Genomic DNA, 20,238 nt, shown 5'->3' with positions numbered 1-20,238 from the left:
ATCTCAAGATGATTATGCTTTTCATAATAACAGCGCAATATCATTAAGCTAATAATAAATTTATCTCAGACAAAACTCAATATTTTGTACATCTACAGAATTTCCCATTGGAGAGCCTGCAAGTGCTGTACAAATATTAATGCTTTAATTTGCACAGCAGCCTCGTGAGATAGGTGAATACATTATTATTGCTAATTTACACATGCAAAAATGAAGCTGATGAAGCACCTCTTCATCTAAAGTGGCATACATACCCTTGCAGCAAGGTGGGTAATTGACTTGCTGTAAATACATATCTGGCAGCTCAGATCTGGCTTGTATGGGATCAAAATGATCTCAGTAGTCACGGGTGTTCACTCACAGAAGGAAAGGCCAACAGGAAAACTTAATACAAATCTTCCATCAGGGACAGTGCCTCAATTAAGGACAGATAGAAAGTCAAAGAGAAAATGCAGATTTTCCTAGTGACTTCACCTCTTGCTGGAGCTCAGCCCTGGCTCTTGGGCCGTTGCTTAACTTGCTCTTCGGTCCTGCCATGCTCCCCTGCTTGCACTGCTGATCTTGCTTTTTGGGAGTGATACTTAAATTTATGTAACTTAACCATGGCAAGAGAGTTTTTCAAAGGAAAAGAGTCATCTTTATTAAATTAATGCAACCCATAGCTTTTTATTATTGTTGTCTTAAGTTATAAACTTTATAAATGTCCCTCTGTTCTTTCTCATGACTGCACTGTGACTTCTCATAACGTACTGAGACAAATCTCTAGTCCTAATAACAATTCAAGGATTAACCTCATAACAGGATTTGATTGATTCATTGGCAAGTTTATTAGCCCAGAATGTGATTTGAAGCACGGCAGGAAGATTGTCTGCAGTTAGCCGACTGCAGCATTAAGGGTAGAGCATGTCGGCCTGCCATAATGAATATTTCATAGAGCTCTAGAAATTAAAGATGGAAAATATCAGGTCAGTAATATCTCATCCATCTTCCTGCTGGTGCCGGGCTGCTCCCCCCAGGATATTCTCTTGCACTCTGCCCAGCTTTGTCTTAAATGTCCAAAGCTGCAAGCCCTCTTCCAGTGTCTGTGACTCCTTAATAGATCATAATCTACTCAGTATGGGAAAATTGTCAGTGAAGCTGTACCTAATTTTCTTTTACTGAATCATGCTATCATGTTCCTAACAGCAATATTTCCAGCTCTGATGCTTTGTTGTGTTTTTTATTGCAAGTTTGGAGTCAGATTTTTTTGTTCCTTGAAGCAGCTGCTACTGTCCTGAGAGAGGAGACTGAATGAGGACTTGGCTGCTGTTGCACAGTCCTGTCCTCTTGACAGAAAACAGCAGGCATGTAAAAGCCCCAGTGATGACAGGTTCCTGGAATCAGAGTCTACAGAATTGTCCCCAGAGTGCAGTGGGGAAGTTCTGCAGATCCTGGCTTCCTGCAGGCTTGAGTATTCTGCAAGCACTTTTGAAGCAGACCTGATGCAGAAGCAAAACTCGAGCTGTTGCCTCCTACACGGAGCCACCAGCCGTGTCGGGCTGGTTGGGCTGCCTGAGCCAACTGGGTTTGAAGTGATGAAGCCATGGAAGGCAGTCATGCAAGGGAGCTTGATATGCTTTGCATCACAACCAGGCTCCTTGTGCCAAAATCATGTCTTCTCATGCTTCAAGATAACGGGTGCCCTTCGCTCCATGTGCTAATGTCCTTGTTTCAGTTCTGAGCATTGTGTGGGTGATGGGCAGGCAGGCAGATGCTGATAATGGGATGTTTGCAGTGTTTTCTTTGGTTTGATTGCCATTTAGTTTTCTCAAATGCTTGGCAGGGAATTTTATATCTGCCATTCTTATGCTGTGTCTATAAATGTAAACTACTAAAGCTGCGCTGCTTTATTACAATTCTGCATTGCCAAACACCTGGAGGTCCGCAAGAATGGAAGTAAACTTTGTCTGGACCTCTGTCTCAAGTAAGAATTCTGTGATAAAACATGGGATAAGTGGCTCTTGTGTTACTAGCAATCTGATCACTAAGAGCACATGCTAGGTAGTTATAAAGAGAACTTGCTAGATTTCCAGCCCTACCTTTCTAATTTAAAGGACTGGGCAATCTGTACAGGCTATCTGCCTCTCAACTTGTCCAACCCAAAGCCCTGCTCAGTGAAGGGTCACTTGGCCAGTCAAGCTGTGAGGATCTCCATGGTTGGAGACTGCACAACAACTCTGGGCAAGCACGTAACTGGTTCTGATGATCAAATCTGCTTGCTTACCTCACTTACAAAGCATGGATATAAACCAGTGGTGACATGAAAGGAATCAAGATGACGTAGCACGGAATGGAATCGGGGCTTTTGGAACTGCTCTAAGCTGCTCAGTCCTTCCTTGGCATGGCAGACGTCTCTGGGTGCAGGCTACACTGCCCAATGTCGACTCTTGTAGTGTATGGCAACCAAGTAAGAAAAGTATAGCTGTGAAAGTATTTAAGCTGCCATGATTGTAGTATTGGCAAGGAGTTGGTCTTGTCTTAAGGCTAGAGATAAAGTGCAGACAGTCAGTGCAATGACAAGCCATGAAAAACTGTGGATGCTTTTCTGGGATAGGCTTGAGCAGCTCAGCTGGCATCCATTTACTTCCCATTGAGACTGGCAGCGGCACGCCGTATGTCTCAATATAAATGGCACCTGTTTCTCACCACGCCATGTGGGACAGCAGCTCCGTTAGGTAGCAAGTCTCCTAGATTAATCATTATTTAAAATCAAAGTGCATTCTGCTCATTTTGCTGCTGGCAAGAGGGGCAAAATGGGCTGCAGGTGCTGCTTGGCATGCGTGGCGGTGCTCAACGAGGCAGGGGGACCTCTTGGAGGTCGTGTGTGCTGGTGTATAACATGTCTGTGCATCTTCATCTCTGTCAGGGCTCAGTGAGCCAGGGCAGACTTCTCTCTGGCTTGCTTAGCAAGGAGGAAGATGGGGAATGCAAACCTGCAAGGCAGAGATGGGTAGAGGAAGAGGGGGAAATAATGCAAATGGTCCAATGGCTGCTTAGGGTGAAGAGTTTGCTGGGACATGGATGCAGGGGGTGAGGGTGGGTTTGCTGGGAAGGTGTGATGAAGCAGGAGGAAGGTGGTGAGTGCTGAGCATGGGTTGAGCAGATGTGGGGATTTTGGCATTTCCTCTGTCTTTTGGTAAAATACCTCACTTTCTAGTCTGTAGCCATGCGTTCTGCTGAAGCTGTGATAACCCTTGAGACTGAAATGGAACATCCTTTTCCTAATCCTCCAAGATCTGCAGTAGGAATTGTCCCAGTGCTTCTACCATGTAATGCAGATCTTAGAAAAGGTTTGGGAGGAGGTGGTCCCCACAGAAATGGGCTGCACTGGCCTGAAGCCTGGAGGCTCTGCTGATCCCAGCCAGTTATTTTACAGACATGGCGAGCGTCCATTAAAAACTGTGTTTGGATTCAGGTCACATAGCCAGCAGCACATGAGGAAAACCTAGGAATCCTCTTGAGAGTAGAGCTTAACCTGTAAAACAACCTTGGGCTGGAGGAGTATTAACTGTGCCCACATTAAATTAAGAGGTGGAGGTATTCAGGAGAATTTCAAAATCTGTTTTCATCAAACAAAAATCAGTAGCAGAATGTGGAGATTTATGCTAAACCTCCTGATTTACTTGAATCCAGTAGAGTGCAGAAACTGATCTGATCTGTTTTAATCGAATCACTGGATTTTACTTCTGTCTCAGCGGAGAGTCGGATCTGCCCTAGCTTGTAGGTGCTGGGAAATGGACTGCAGGTGCCTCTTTTCTGCACTGTTGGGGGTGGAATGGGGACACTGCTGTATTTCACACCTCAACTCCAAAGGACTTTGTTTCTCAGCCACAGGAGCTAATTATCCAGCAGAATAACCACCCTGTGCAACCACTCGGTGCTTTGACTCATTTTAATATCACTTCATCTTAATATACAGAAGTAATTTGGTCTCCTGAACTGCTGCCATAAATAGAAATACAATAGGTTAGGCTGTCAGCTGCTCGAACATGGGCTCTGCCATTGCGGACTGCAGCATGTCTGTAGTTTGGGGTTCAGTGACCTTGGATAACTAAGCATTTAAAGCCTCGTGACTGAGCTGCATCCCATCTTGCTGCAGCCTGTGGTCTTTGGCACCCAGTGCTGGAGATGTGCAGAAGGGGAGATGAGAGAGGCGCGTGTCAGAGCCCCATACGCAGCATCGCAGAGGCGGCTCGCAGCCACTTGTGAGCAGGCGCTGCTCGGAGCGGCGCTGCCTGCGTGCCGTCTGTGCGCCTGCTGCCTGCGTGCCCGCTGCCTGCATCGCAGCCTGCAGGCAGGAGCTGTCTGTGTCCCACCTGGACTGAGTCGTGCTGGGTGTCACACTTGCTGAAGCAGAGAGGAGTTCTTCTGTTAAAGATATTTCTGTTTTCAAAGTCTGGAATTGGGGAAATGGTGTGAGAAAATGGGCCAGCATCTTAGTCTGCCTTTTATTTTTTTATCTTTCGTCTTGACAGTCTCTTTTATGTAAACCTTCAGAATCTTTGCACCATCTGTGACCCCAGCACTGGGGGGAGGGGAGGGAGGGATGAGAGGAGGCTCCAGCCTCAGGTGTGGCACTCCAGAATGTGCTGTCTGCATGGGGTGGAGGAGAATGTTCCCCTTCAGAGATGGAAGCTCTGTCTGGGCACTGCTCTCTGCTCTGCGTTTAACAGGAAAGTAGGAGCTGCAAGCCTTATATCACGTTTAAACAGGGAATGGCTATAACACAGTGAGCAGCCCTCCAGAAATCCATTTAGGAAGAAATTTCGTTCCGTGCTCCTACCTCAGAATTGATTTTCATTGTTTCTTCGGTGTGGTAGAGCAGAAGCTTCTGGCCAGAAGAAGTGAGATTGACGTACACCTGCAGGCAGGGGTACTGAGAGATTTTCCAGCAGTCTGGGCCGCAGCTAAACGAGCAGTTGAAGGTTTCAGTGATGGATGCGTTGAGAAGCGAGCACTGAGCTTCTTCTGTCCAGACACTAAAGCAGAAAAAAGGAGATGTCAGAGCATGGCTAGAATGGGTGATAAGCACTGACTGCAGCTCAGAATTTCCATTGGGGATATATGAGGGGAATCTTGAAGGGCTTTGAGCCCTTAGAAAGGGCTGGACTTTCTTGTGTTATTCTGCAGCGCCTAATGTTTGGGAAGATATCTCTATTCACTAATTTATGTATGTAGATGAAAAGGGAACTGGGTCTCAGTCTGAAGAAGGTCTATAAAGATCAAAAGGAGTCAGCAGAGAAGGATACGGAGCAGCGTGCTCCAGGGAGAGCGCATAACAAGTGGGGCTGTGAAGGGATGCCATGAGCTGAGCCTCAACCATTAACCATGGCATCCAGCTCAGCTCAAGAAGGACAACCTCTCATTGCTGGCATATGGGCATTCACTAGCAGACACCTGCAGAAACCCTTCTTTTACTCACTTTTCCCTTTGACTGCTGTTTTATGCACAGGTGTGGGTAGTACTGTAACACCTATCCATGGGAGACTTGTGAAGTTGGAATATTTGATACTTCATAGGTGCTTCAGGCATTTTTTCACATAGTTTGTTATATAAATCAGCTTTCCACACGAGCAATTTTGACCTTAGCAGCCTCTGCAATTGACCCTGATACTGCTGAAAGGTCTGTGAGGACAGTTTGGAAATGCAAATGCTCTGAGATACTTAAAAGGCCTCGATCCCTGTCTCCAGAAATCTAAACTTTGCTTGGACTTAAGAAGGGGTAAATACTTTTACTGCACAAATAAGATGCTGGCTGGCATTCAGTTCATCCTCATGTGTAATGGTTCTTTTTCCTTATCATGGCAGGGTTGAGGAATGATTTTCAACTTTTGCAGTGATGTAATTGAGGATATTCATACCAGTTAACTTCAGGCACTTATTGTGAATATCTTAATACAGACTCTGTTGTTGATAAGCCAACGTGTGCCAAGTTTTGGGCTTGCAGACCGCCATTTTGATCCACAATTACATGTTTTTCATCCCCATAACTTTGCTGGTTGGAGTGGAAAAACCATTGTTGACACTCTTATTTCTGTATGGGATGGATTTTAAATAGGGCTGGTGCTTGAAATCTGCTTTCAAATACTGTTAATGAATCACAGGCCAAAATTTCTGCTCTGTTGCAGAGAAAGAAGCCAGAGAAGGCCTTGGAAAAATTAAGTACAGTGCAATAAAGATGAAAGACGATATTTCACTTTCACAAATTGCTGTGTTCTGGGAGGATTTCACTTGTTAAATGTGAAAGCAGTAACCCACATGGAAAACAACATGCTCTAAAGCAGCTGGATTTCTTTCCAAATTAATTCTCCATTTTTCATTTGAAAGTGCATTGTTTCTCAAGGCCGCTAAATACTTTTGCTCTCTCCGGATTTTGTCTGGGCTTTGTAGCAAAGCACTGGGGGTCTGACAGGTTTCAGCAGGCAGCAGAACAGCTGATGTGGATATTATGGTTGTGTTAAACTGCAGCAAGGCTAAAGCCTATGGATCAGATTTCGTCAAACAGGGATCTAAATTTTCCCTCACTTATGCCTGCACTGCTCAGCTTGCTCTCACTGTCGTTATGCCTAATTTATTTTACGGAAATGAAATGCAGAATATGATCTTTGTTGACCAAAAAGAGAAGTTATGCAACTTTAATAAAACCAGTCATGAGAACAAGCTGTGATAAGTCAGCTGGAGCAGGGTATGTGAGGTCAGGGTAACCACACCAAAATTACCTTTGCATGTAGGACCGCAGCAGGGTGATTCCCAGGAGGAAGTACATCATGATAGAGCACACCATCATGGCCAGCCCGAGGAGTATGGCCCGGTCTTCTCCAGCTTTTAGGGCTGTGACTGTTTTCCTTTTGTCCAGTAGATCATGATCCCTGATTTTTTGGTAAATATTTCTGAGGTTGAAAATAATATATTTTTATGTGAAGTTCATTTAGTCAATGAATCCTCTTTAGGGTGGGCAGTTCCACCTCCATACCCATCTTGTGGGAGAGAAAGGCTTAAGGGTCCTCAGGTGTCCTTATTCAGTGGATTCACTCTGACCTGGTGGAAATTAATTCATCTCCAAAACAAATTACAGCCATTTCTGAGAAGGTAAAAACCTCTTATTGCAAATATAAAGATTAGACACTTGTGCCAGCTCAGTAGGTCCTTCTTTGGTGCAGCTTCATTGGCTCAGAATATTTATGATATAAATGAATTTGATTTCTCAGTGCCAATTTAGGGTACTATAACACATTTGGGTATGTAAGGTGTCTTGTCTTCAGTCAAATATGGTAACAAGACTTATGTTCCTGTATGCAGGATATAACTTGCAGAAGTAGTCACTGACATTTTGTGAAGGGACAGCTTTCTTTTCTGATTCCCTACAGGTTAGTGGTTTGGGAAAAGTTCAGCCCTGATTGCAGCTCAAGGCTCATGAAACACTTTGGGGATTTTGCAGTTGATTTCTGTGGGTTTATTTGATTGAGAGCTTATTTGCTTTATTTAAAAAATATCTTTCAGGAAGCTCCGTTACTCATTACATTGAAAACTCTGGCAGAAAATTATTCACTAAAGCTATTTGTTCTGGGATTAAAAAAAAGCAGATACAACAGACCATTCCCCCTTCAGCAGAGTCCTTTCCATTTTCTAACCGTAAGTCCTCCTTTCATCTCTGAGCCTTTGATGATTCGATGGGTCATGAGGACACAATGGTGAAGAAGAAAATATTTGAGTACATTTCAAACACACTCAAACTTTGTGGGTTTAAAATGTACTTACAGACCTGAGGCTGGTCAAAATCTCCTGTGTTTTCTGTTACGGTTCTTTAGAATCATCCAGGCAGCACTCGAAGCGTGAGAACCGCACACCTCTGAGCCCTGGCACCACCATAACATGGACATGGTAGTACACGTGGAAGAGGTTCCTCTTCTACTGTCTGCAAAATGGCAGGTGAGCAACATCAACATCACTGCAAACCCTCCATTCCTTTAAACTGAACCACCAACTTTCACTCAACCTTGGAAAAAAGCACTGCGTGACGAAAGACCAACTGTATCATTTACATCCACCAAAAGGGACACAGTCGAGACAGATGGAAAATCATACAAAAGCATAGTAAAAACAAGAAAAAAAAACACGTTTAATCACAAACTCCTTAAAAGTGGAATTGAATTTGTGTTTAGGTGATGAGTCATAGTCATGCAAAGCACAGGAGGTGTGGGGTTTTACAGTAAGAATTGTACTTAGATGCTGCTGCCATCAATCCCCCATAACTAAGACCTCTTGAGGTTTCTTCATCCTCCTGTAATTTACTCCTTTGGCTGTCTGTGGTTTCTCTTCCAAACCGTCCTTTGAAGCTTGTCACTGTTTTTCTAGTTGGGAATGAAATGGTAATTCTGCCTGTCAAAATTTTCCCTGGTGCTGGGGAGAAAAATGTATTGTGAAGTGGTGGATGCCATTGCCTTCAAATAAGTGACGTAGAGTAATAATCTGATGCTACTTTTTTATGATTATTTGTCAATCTGTGTTTAACTCTGAGAGCTGCTATTACAATTTGCATTGCTTTCAAATGGAAGCAGGCAGGAAGGCAGAAATTGTCATGCAGTTCCAGAACATTACCCCATCACACAGCATAACTTATGTCAGCGCGTAGACATAAAACACAGAGCCATCGCTCACCAGTGTCACCAGAGCAGCTAGGACATAAAAGGGATACAAATGGACAATTTAAAAACAAATAGCTAATTGAGAATGGTTGCAAATGCTTCCTATGTGGCCTTGAGCCAAGAGCGTGAGTTAGGAAAAGATGGGCTAAAAGGTGAGTAGAATATTTTGCTGCAGCAGGGCAGCCTGAGCATCGCCTTAGCAGCTGTGTTACCCTGCCCGTGAGTTTGCTGCTGTGTGGAATGGGTTTTAAGCATGTGTGAACTTTTGGTACATATGAACTTTTGGCACTTATTGACTGGGAGAGCTGGAGGGGTGTTGTGCTTGGCCGGCTGATGCTGCACCCCAGGGCTGTCAGCACACGGATCACTGCTTATCTCGCAGACTCCATCTAATAATTGTGATTACCTGTGGCAACTCCCCAAATATGATAGTGGTGTGGAAGTGGGTGTATTTTGTTTTTAAAGATGTCACAGCTGTCAAAACACAAGGTCTCTCCGCCTCCTGTAAAGACATTTAATAGAAAGCAAACCTCCAAGGACAAAAGGTCTTTGCTCTCATCATCATTTTCAAGCTGAAATGTTCCCTTTGCCAAATTGCTCACAGGATATGGGCTGGCTACTCTCCCCTCTTCGACTGCCAGAGAGGAAACCTCAGCTGTGGCCTTGCCTGTGGGGGACACAGCAGAGCGGTCCCTCTGTGGATGTGGCAGCAAAGCAGGGATCCCACTGCAGGGTGGTCAGCAGCTCCTTATGAAGCCATCAGATGAAGGGAGAGGAGGGTGTGTGTTACGTTAGTCTGCCTGAATGCTACAACCAAGGAGAAATGCAGTGCCTAATCACCTTCATAAAGAAGTTCCCTATCTTCTGCAGAGCTGCTCCCATTTGCTGCAGCCAAGACTTTTCTCTGCCATCGTTGGGGACAGATATTTTAGTAGTAGGTAATGAGAAGGACAAGGCTTGTCGCTTGCTTCCCACCTGCTCTGTGGGCTGCGGGGCTGTTGAGATTCCTGTCTGCTGGGAATATTCAGAGTGACTTTGAACCTACGTTTTCTTCTCTGATATCACAGTTATTATGCAGAAGTCATACTTCTGATATCTACTGATAGCAGAAGTCCTTGAAGAAAAAGGTCAAAAACCTCTCATATATTAACCACTGAATTTCTACTGCTCAGGGGCTTTTCTACTCATAATCCAATGTATTTACATTTTTCCTTACTGGGGATGCTTTGTTGCATCAATTCTTATTATCTAAAGTACTGCAAGAGGATATGTCCCTGGAACTCGTACATGAACCTCTCTGGTGGTTCCTATCACTAAGAATGGACTTCACTCAATTCCCTACCTTGTCACCTCCAAAAGAGGCCAAACTGAATTGTGCTTTGGTTTTCCAAGCTTATAGCACTGTGGAAAAGATAATGAACAGCTGAGAAGTAATGAGGTCTTGGCTAGGTTTCCAAAGCCTAGGAAGTGGCAGTTGGGGAGCAGCAGATTTCTCAAACATAGCAATGAATGCACTTCTTGGCCTTGGCGCTACCAAAGCAGATGCCCGAGAGACACTCCCCACCCTGGAGGAGGCAATTATCCCCCAGCAAGTGACCCACTGCTGCAGCAGACTGTTGTTTGCTGGCATAAGTTTGCTGCTCCAGCTGACAGCCTTTCTGTCTGAAGCTTAATGAGCACAGGATTCCTAGGAAAGGGTCATTTAGGGGATGTTATCTGTCTGAAATGTACTGACTGTATGACGTGGTGCTGCTGCCAGTGACCTTACGCATGTTAAAATCGCCATCAGATAGCTACGGGTGAGTTCCTCCCGTCGTGAGCACTTGTTCCATGTTCACACCTCTCTTCTGCAGTCCTGAGGCTGCAGTCAGCACTCTCCTGTTCTCATTTTCTCTTCCTTCAATCCCTTCTGATGGCTTGAAAAGGTACCTGGAATTGCCACGGCTGGTACGTAGGGGGTAGAAGAACATAAGCCTGGGGAAAACTCAATTATAGAAGAGACTTGCAGAAGTACAGGAAGCAGTTAGATGTCCAGCTCCAACTGAATGTCCATGGAAACCTGCTGCTAAGCTCAAGTCCTCAAAATACCTATTTGGGATTGGATTATCCAAAGAGCTGAGCACCCTTGTGGAATTTGCAACAGAGTTCAGTGAATTAGCCAGTCCTCCAAAGAAACCCAACATCCCGCAGGCAGCTCTAGTACCTGGACTCAAAACCCATTTTCCTAGGCAGATACCAGCAGTAATGTCTCATTAGAATAACTAGCAAGTGTGTTTTGCTAATTGGCACTGTAGCTGCACTGACCTCTGGTTTTGTTTCACTTGAGTCTGATGTTTTGTGATTGCAGTTAATAGTGACTGCAAGGAGAGCTGAAGGAGAGGAGACAAGGGAGAAGGGGGAAAGAAAGGAAGGGGAAATGTGTTTGGTGGTGACAAGATGAGCTGCCCAGCAAATCTCACTACAAAGCAGAGAGATTTTGGAAGGATGAGCCTGAGCATTACTGACAATTGTTCTCTCAGAAATGATATTTAACTTCTCTCATTCCCAATTGAGTGCTGCCTTTGTAGACTTAAAACCTCTCCTTCCCTTTCCTTCTCGTCTGTGCAATTCCCTGTCTGTGTGAGACTCAGTATTCCCCTGTCCATCAGCCTATTTCCTGCAGCAGTACTGCTGAACTGGGCTGGACCAGAAGCCAGCAACTTTTCCAGCTGTTTGCCATCACCCAGCTGCTGTGCAGTGTCATGCACACATGCTTCCCACATGTGCATGCATAGAAACAGGAAGCATCTCTGGCAGCTGGATGCATCACGTAGATGTGTAAAAGGCATAGGTGACTGGAGGAGAGGCAGCTGGAAAAGAGGAGGCTGTGAGCTGTGCCTGGAGCAGGGCATGTGTGTGCTGTGGGCAGGGAGCAGGACACCTGTGAAAGGCTTGGAGCCGTGACTGCAAATCTGTGCTGGGGATAAGTGTGCTGTGTGCTGTGGTAACCTCGGAGCTGGCCTTCAGAGAGCAGCTGAGGGAACAAGGGGCTTTGTATCCCTCCTCCCTCCCCAAGTGCCACCGCTATAGAGCAGTGACAGGTCGTGGTCCTAGAGATTCCAAACCCATCAGAGAACAATCATTATTGATGCCATTTACCTTTTTTCATCGTGTCTGTAAGATGTAGAGCTCCGGCCACTGGTCCAAATAAACATTTTAGAGGGTTGCCCAGTGTTGGCTTTGCTTGCTGCAGTGGGGCGATGGAAGGACCTGGGGGAAGAGTGATAGTTTTTGTCACTGCCCACCCAGTGCAGCAGACCAAGTTACACCCAGATCTGCCGTGGCTGCGCCCAGAAGGGATTATTTGATAAGCTTGAGCTGAGATGTAAAGTAGTGAGAATGGCAAATTGGCAGAGGGAATGAAGGACAAATTTTGTTTGCCCCCCTGGTAAAATATGCTCCACAGTTTGCAGGCTTTGCACCATGAACAAGAAATCATTGGCAGTTTAAGAAAAGGTAATAGCTGCATCCAATGTTATGGCGGCATTTTGTTGGGAGAAAGTGGCTGTTTAAGCAAATGCATGCTTATTGCAATTTATTGGCTACACAATTGTCCTCAGTGAGATGAGGTTTTCAGGAAAGGTGTCTGAATGAGACAGAAGTATGAGACATAAATGCAGTGTTTTATGGAATTGTATCTGATGTGACAAAGATGTCTTTTCCCACAGAAAAATTACTGCCTCAAAACCATTTGGCCAGATCGGGTAGAGCTTTCTCTGAAGCTAAAGAAGTATGATTTGCTTGATATTTCAACCTGGGCTTCAGGGATTTTTCTTCCAATATCACTTTTCAAGAGATTTCTCTAACATCCCACAGAATAAGCTCCTGCCTGGGGCTTCTGTGTTTCACAGGGGCATCAGACAGGTGATGCCTTCTCCAGTCTCAGAGGTTTCATTTCAACTTTAACCCTTTACTGCAATTAGATCTCACAAATGTGAAATACAGCACCGAATGGACCTCAGGAAGTATTTCTCTTTTGTCTGGACCTGCAGAACTGCCCTGATTTAAGGCATATTTGCTATATCTAGTCCTAGAAGATTGTGGATACCCTGGATTAATTGAATATGAAAAACTATCCTTACGGATTGCAGTTAAATAATTGCATAAATAATATGGATATTGCCAGTGGAGCTTCCACTCCCCTCACAATTTCTCCAAATCTGCTCATCTGAGTGCAGTGAAGTTGGCTATAATCTCCATTTGTGGAGATTGGGCCATACAGATTCACTGTATTTCACGTTACTTCTTTGCTTAGCACTTTGTGCTTTCGGGCGTTTGTGAGAAAAGTTAAAGAAAAAAATGAAATATGCGGGATTTTGAATGCTTTAATGGAGGAGTTCATACACTGCAACTCACTGAAAAATACACCCAGCTGTTGAGAAGGCACTTGAACTCCTCAGTACTTCTTTCCTGGAAAAGTCTGTGATGCCACTATCTACGTAAACACGGTGATTTCAATATTTGCATAGTGATGAACCTGGGAGAATACTGAAATCCAGCTGAGGTGGCTGCAGGGAAAGACAGGCATGGCAGGGAGCCAGAATCCATGTGTACACAGATGGGCTGCTGAGTGACATGGCTGAGTACTATCTGGCATGGCTTTGTGCTGCATTCATGCACAGTAAACTGGACAAGACAGTGGTTCCAAAGAAGGGAGGCAATGGGAATGGACTCTTCTCTAGTCTTTTCCTCATGTATATTGTCATCGCTGCAGGTCTTTGTGCCAGTAAAACCTCTTTTCTTTCTTACAACCACAGTAGGTAAGTACTGGGGAATCAACAACAAGAAGTCCTTCTTTCCTGTAATAACTGTAGTTTAGAAGGTGAAATAGCATCTATCAGCCACCAGCTAAGAAGTGTTTTTATAGGGATCACAGACATAAATTTGTGTTGTAGATATTGGGTCTAATCCTACTCTGGTGTTTCTGCACTGAGCAGTTCAGGAGAGTGCAGAGCAGCTACCTGGAGGCCATGATGGTGTCTGGTCTGAGACCTCTGCCAGGCTCAGTGCCGGGGCTCCTTACTGCTGGAAAATAAAACGATGTTTGTATTTACCACTGCTGCCTTGAGGGTACAGGATGGAAAGCCTGGCTGGCTGGACTACTATGTCCTGATTGCTCCCAGAGATGGTGGTGAGTGCTATCAGAGTCTGTTCCTAATTAGGAAAACCCTGGGCACTCGTTAAAAGAGATCAGCAGCTTCTGCTGCCTGCTTGAGTCCTTGTCCTTCCTGGGCAAGGAGTAGACCCACAAGCTCCAGAGCACGTCACAAGAGAGCCAGAGGGTGAGGCTGGCAGTGAGGGGCTGCCCCACTGGGGTGATGCCAGAAGGGAAGAGAGGTGTCCTTCCTCCTCTAACGTCAGAGAGATTTCAGAGTCCCTCATGGCACCGGTGCCTAGAAGCAGACCATATGTGATGGTGTTAATGCTGCCTGCTTCATTAGCTGGGCAATCTGAGCTAACGGTCACTGTTTAACACGCAATTGCACACTTAATCTTGTGTAAAATCCTAACTCTGATGACATCATGGAAGCTACTCCAGAAGTCAGATGGAAGTCGCTAAATTTGTGTCTCCTTTAGGCAAAGGTTAGCTCTATGGTGCAACATCTGCTGTTTCCTACTCACAACTATGCAGTTAACTGCTAAGCTGAGATTCTCCTGTCTGCATCCAGAGATGACCTTGGGGAGTTTGCTGATCCTGGTATGGAAGTAATGTAAAAGCCAGAATCAGAACAAAAACAGAGCCTGAAACATCCAGCTCCCAGGTATGGCCCATTGCAATGTGAAGGGGTAGATGGAAGTGGGGTTGCACCAGGGAGAGGTTGAGGAAAAATCCGGTGGGGTTGTTAAAATTGAGCAGATCAGCACCAAACTGGCAATTCTCATGTTGTGACACTATTCATGGAGCAATGTTTCCTCAAAATACTTCTTTTCCCTGCAGGGCCCAGTGCCTGCTTGCCTGAATTCCACTTTATCTGTGGCCAGAGCAGAAGAACAGCCAGCATGGACTAAGAGGAAAAGCAATAAGTTAACTTACAAAAGAAATGCATTCACATTAGTGGAAGACAGTTACCACTTAGGGAACATTTAACGCCCTGCCAGCAGCAACACTAAATCGTGAAGCAGCAACAGCGATATCAAACGGTGTATTTCTGCCTCGTGACCAGACCTTGCTGTACTGTGAGCTAATGAGCACGGTGTGGGACAGAATGACATAAATAACTGCTCTTGTTGGAGTATCCCAGGAGCTCCGGCTGCACTCAGTGACTAATCCAGCCAGCAAACGACCTTGAATTTGGGGTTCCTCATTACAGCAAGGGAAAACTGGACAATGGGGAGCTGGTGCTAATATACTAATGAGTTCAGGAAGACTGATCGCTAATGATGCTGCATTAATGATTTCACCTCTATTTCTGGCCTTTCTCCTAAATCTCCCTTGAGCTGAGGGCTGAGCATCCCACTTGGTTTTTGAATTAAAGGAGGATCGTGCCTGGGACAGATCTCACTGCACTCCACTGGCACAAATGTGGCTAAGATGCTCCATGTCCCAAGGAGAAAGATGAGACTGCTAGATACGACTGAAGCCATCACATGTGGTGCAACTTAGCTATGTGCAGAATACAGGGGCTTATGGTTTGTTTTCGAAGACAAACTTCTTTTAACTTCAGGTCATCCCTTATAATTATTAAATCCTTCTGCCCAGTATTACACATTAGTCAAAGGGATGTTCAGAAAATTTGAGTCATACTTCTTTACTACATGATGACATCCAGTACGTATTCACTTCAAAATTAAATATTCCAAGGTAACCTCTAAATCATCCAGATTTGCATGTCATGATCTTTTTTTCTCCAGTACTGATTTTATGTTTTGTGGAAAAAATTTCAAGCCTTATTGTTCAATTTTTTCTTTAAGCCCTCAGGTTCTTTCCTACCTGGCTCCAAGAGCTACCTGCCTGTTATGAGTCTAGGTAGTCCACTACCTATAGAGCAGACTTTATAGTCTATACTTCTGCTTATCTTTTTGACTTCTCTTCCTTCTTTTTCCCCAGAGCCTCTTCCTATCCATTTCTATCTCCATGATAACTTGTTTCATCCCAGGTGACTTAGCTGATCAAAATGACCACCTTTTGAAGAAATTCTTGCATACACAGATCAGCTACAAGAGAGGGAGCTGCTGCTTGTTGCTGCAAATAAGAGTCACATCCTTTCTTCTTTGGTGACCTTCTGGGCCACCTCCAAGAGCCCTGAGAATGTGGCTCAGCTTCCTCATTCACCCAAAGGCTGTGCCAGTCCCCCTGCTCTACCTGGCAGAGGCCACCTTCAGCTGGCAGAGTGAAAAACCAGCCCCACTTCTCCCATGTTTTGGTGCTGCTGGGTTTGTAATCAAAGCACGAGGCAATGCCTCTCTTGGCACATTGCAGTTGCTGGGGATAATTGTCCCCTTTGCCTGTCAGGGCTCTGCAGACATTTTTAGCTTTCTGTGCTTTGTCAGTTGTAAATTGATTTGAATCTATGTAGAAAGTGACACGTTGGACAAGTACTGTATCATCTCTGTTGTTCCTGGTGTTCACTTGTAACATGGACTGGCTTTGGGAGGATGTGCAGCAAGGTCAAGTGCTGGGTCATAAACCCCACGTTGGAGAGCAGAGGCAGTGGCAGGTCCCATCAGCAGGGACGTCCCCTCCAGCTCCATGCAGCTGTGCCTCAGTGTCACACTCTTCCAGAAAAAAATCTGGTCTGAGAAGTGCATGGTTTTTAAACATCCCTGAAGAGATCTTTCAATTGAGGAAGGCAGCACTAAAACCCTGTTAAAACCCTCCCTGTGTGGGAACACAAAGAAGGGGTGACGGGGAGGGCAGCAGCTGCCACAAAGGAAGAGTGGGTTGGAGAGTGCTGTGGTTGGGAAGAGGGGTGAAAGCAGGGAGAGATGAATAACCATAAGGCAGCACCCCAAGGAAAAGCAGAAACAGCTGGAGCAGATAGGGTGAGAGTGGCTTTTCTCTCACCTAAATCCTTGAGTGGCTCAATCATTTTTATCTCCTTTGAGTCCAACCCTGTGCCATCGAGAGCACCACTCAGAACAAAGCGAAGGCAGAGGCAATGCTGAAAGGACAGCCCAGTGGGAGCTGAATGCTCTGTCACTATTTATTTTTGAGTCCACATTTGGATTAGCTGTAAAGAGCTGTGTGGATAAGCAAGCAGGCAATTACAGCTGGGACATGCTGCTCATGAATGGAAATGGCTCCAATCTGCTCGGGACATATTGAAATTCTAATTCAGTTAGATTCCTTTAGTTACAGCGTGCATCACAAGCACTAAAAGCGATCGGATTAAAAAATAAATACAAGTCGTATGCTGTCTTTGGTCTGTCTTCACTGTTCTCCTTTCTCCCCCTTCCCTCCCCTGTGTTAGCTGTTGTTTGACTTTATTTTCTGTGGCAAAATAGAGTGGTCTGCATTGAATAGCTTGTTAATTTTTATGAGAGTCTGGCAGTCTGCAGCTGGCTGAACGTGCTCACTGCTAACGGGTAGACAAATCCAGAGAATAACTGAGGTTTCACGTGTCGTGTCTTGCTAAAGGCCATTACTCAGCAGTGTTTGCATTACTGCAAAAGTGCAGGTGCAAAACCGAGGTACAGAGCAAGGAGACTGTCTGTACAACTAAGGAATGGCTTTGATGGGGAAAGGGAGATTTAATAATTCCAGGATACAGACACAACTGAGGCATGGAGCTGTGAAGTAAGCATCTCTATGGCAAAGCCAAACACCCAGTTCTGATCTCACAAGCAACCTTCCTAATTTTCTTAGTACAAGAGGGTAAATTTTTGCAGGATAAATACTCTGTTATTTCTCATCTTTTCAGAACACATACCTCACCACCCGTAGCCATTTGTTACTTGAATACAATCAGCTGTTGCAATCAGCTTCACCAAGTAGAATTTTGCATGCAAACACCATAGAAGGATACCGGAAATAATTTTTCATGCATTAATTTCATATAATTTCCACTTTATGTGTCTATATTCTATATTCCATAGAGGAATTCTATAGCTGCCTATTGACTTTGGAGCCTAAGTCATGGGCAATACAGCTTCATCTCCATAGACTGCTGAACTTCTTTTATGTTTGCTTTGCCCACTGGTAGGGGTCTCCAGGTCCCTTGATACAGACAGAAACCTCCTGTCTAAGTGGAAAAAACAAAGTAAAATCCTAATTTTTTGCAGGAAAGGTGCATGACCCAGAGAACAATTTCCAGAAGAAGAAGAGGGAAGCATTTCTGATGGATTCATTTTCACATACCAAATCCAGCCTGGGGAAAAAGACTGAGAGAAAGTTACACATGAAATGGGATACAATAAGACGGAAGATTAGAAAGACAGGGAATGTAACATGAGGTAAGAACAACGTGCTCACAAAAGAGAGAGTAGAAATGTCTACGTATTCCACAAAAGTAGTCACAAAACCTACTGAAGTAGTGGAATGAAATGAACAGGAAAGCTGGTGGAGTGAAGTGAGTCAAATGACTACTGAGATGAGGCTGATGAGCTGTGTTTGGTGCCGTAAAAATCACTGTAAGAACCAAATCACCTGCTTTGTGGGTGAGTTCAGAGCATGAATGCTGGATGGTACAAATGCAGACATAGCCTCCTTAAAAAACCAATAGATTGGGAGCTTATGAGTCTCTGTATAGATGTGTTCTTGTAATATACTTTTTAGCATAAAACCAATTTTTCTTGAGAGTCAGGAAAAAAAGATGATGAGAAAGAACAAAAGCAAAGTCTCTATAAGAGGGAACAATGTGCCTATGCCCTCTATGCAGTTTTGAAACGACAAAGAGAACAAAATCTCTGCAGTCCTCTGAGGCCAGCAGTGCTCTGAACAGTGAAAGGGCCACGTCCCCAAAACAAAAGCCCAATGTATTTTGGTCTAGAAGTGAAAACAATGGCAAGAACAGGCACAGATGCTTCTGTTCCTCATATGGCAATAATCTATATTAATTACAGCAAGCGTCCAGCTTCGAGCAATGTCACTGCAGTGCTATTAATGTTCGAGAGTATTGAGTTTCTAAGGAAATGAATGTCTTTTTCTCTCCCTAATCATGATTACTTGGTTTAGTACTTGAGCTAAGCTTTTATTTAACCAAGATAAATGGGTATTTCCAAAACTAGCCTGTTAACACTATGCATCACATTATTACTCTTCTCTAGAATTTCTTGCCTTGTTTGCTATTTTACATAGCTGCTAAACACAAATAACAATAAGGAGGAACCGTGCAGAATTCCTTAAGGATTAAAGATTAAAAAAAAAATTAATAAATCTGATTTTGACTCATTACTTCCATCTATAGTGATAATATCTCCCCTCAACCAGCCTAACACAATGTTTTCCCTTCTACCATTTCGCTCCCTTGAAACATGAGCGTTCACATCACTTTTCTGCAGACACCGCCAGCCTGGCTGACTAATATTTGTTGCTTTCTATTTGGAATCTCTCTGTCATTTAAGCTTATGTGCCAACACTGTAGGTTAACATTCAGAAGACCAGATGGGGAATTAGAGGCACAACTTCTGTCAGCAATAATGGGGCTTCTGTGCTTCATTTCCCTTAGGGCATGGGGAATGTTTCTCTTTTCAGTAGCTCTTAAGTGTGCATCCAAGGCATGTTAGAGGCCTGCCCAGAGTGCCACACAGCTGGCATAATTCCCCAGTTTTCTTTGGTGGGACCTCCATCGCTCAGCCAGGTCTCACCCAGCTTCTCCCACACACCTGAATGCCTCTGCTGAGCCCCTGCTGAAGGAAACAGCGCTGTGAACCGAGATGTGCTTTCCCTACTTTCTAGGGAAACTTCAAAATTGCCTCTTAATTTTCCCCCTTTTTGAAGATTTTATTAAATTTCCTGCCTTTGTCTCTCCTAAGAATCCCTGAAGCCCGGTAATCAAATGGATTGCATTCAAATAAAAACGAAAAAAAGCTATATTTTACATCACAGCAGCACAGCACCTTTTTTTTATTATTATTATTTCATTATTATTATTATTATTTTGAACTCATGACCAAGAATGCAACTAAGGTAGGTTTAATCCAAAATGTTTGTCATAAACGGGTTCTCATCAGATTCTGCTTGTTTCTAAAAGCTAGTATTTGAATTCCTCAAACTATGTAGGTCAGTTTAAGCAAAGATACCTGTGGGAAAGGTCACTAAGCCATTAGCTAGCACCCTGCAGCTGGCCCTGCTGCAACACTGGTGTGCCTCACTGTAATACAGCATAGGAAGTAAATAAAAGCTGATCATCTCCCTCCTAATGTGTTCAGAGGGCTTTTCTCCTGTATTAATTTGATAGTAGTAATCCAATTACAGCAAACGTCTTCAGAGGCTGTTGTAATGTGGACTGCAGTTTTACTTCATAAGATGTAACTCTCACTCCCAGCAGCTCCTCTCTCTTACATTGGAAATACTGTTGTGAATTTCCCATTTCAATGTTTTTATTCTTTGAAAGCTGGTGTAAAAACTTAATGA

At 44.2% G+C, this 20,238-nt stretch overlaps 1 protein-coding gene across 4 annotated transcripts in view; it reads right to left on the bottom strand.

Annotated features, from left to right (window-relative positions):
• LOC122161396 (calcium-activated potassium channel subunit beta-2) overlaps positions 1 to 20,238 on the bottom strand; it is a 114,600-nt gene that overhangs the window by 1,270 nt on the left and 93,092 nt on the right. For 2 of the 4 annotated variants that reach the window (XM_042820818.1, XM_042820820.1), the window contains exons 2-4: positions 11,823 to 11,933; positions 6,759 to 6,929; positions 4,823 to 5,018 (exon numbers count right to left, since the gene is read on the bottom strand). In XM_042820818.1, the coding sequence (XP_042676752.1) occupies positions 4,823 to 5,018; positions 6,759 to 6,929; positions 11,823 to 11,933 (478 nt within the window). The remainder of the gene's footprint in view (positions 1 to 4,822; positions 5,019 to 6,758; positions 6,930 to 11,822; positions 11,934 to 20,238) is intronic. The other 2 variants (XM_042820819.1, XM_042820821.1) reach the window with 2 other exon arrangements.

This window comes from Centrocercus urophasianus, unplaced genomic scaffold (genome assembly GCF_019232065.1).
Source record: "Centrocercus urophasianus isolate 14NV4802_14NV808 unplaced genomic scaffold, USGS_Curo_1.0 seq_19, whole genome shotgun sequence".
Classification (NCBI taxonomy): domain Eukaryota; kingdom Metazoa; phylum Chordata; class Aves; order Galliformes; family Phasianidae; genus Centrocercus; species Centrocercus urophasianus.
The sequence above is the reverse complement of the archived record's forward strand: the minus strand, read 5'-3'. Positions and strand labels throughout refer to the sequence as shown.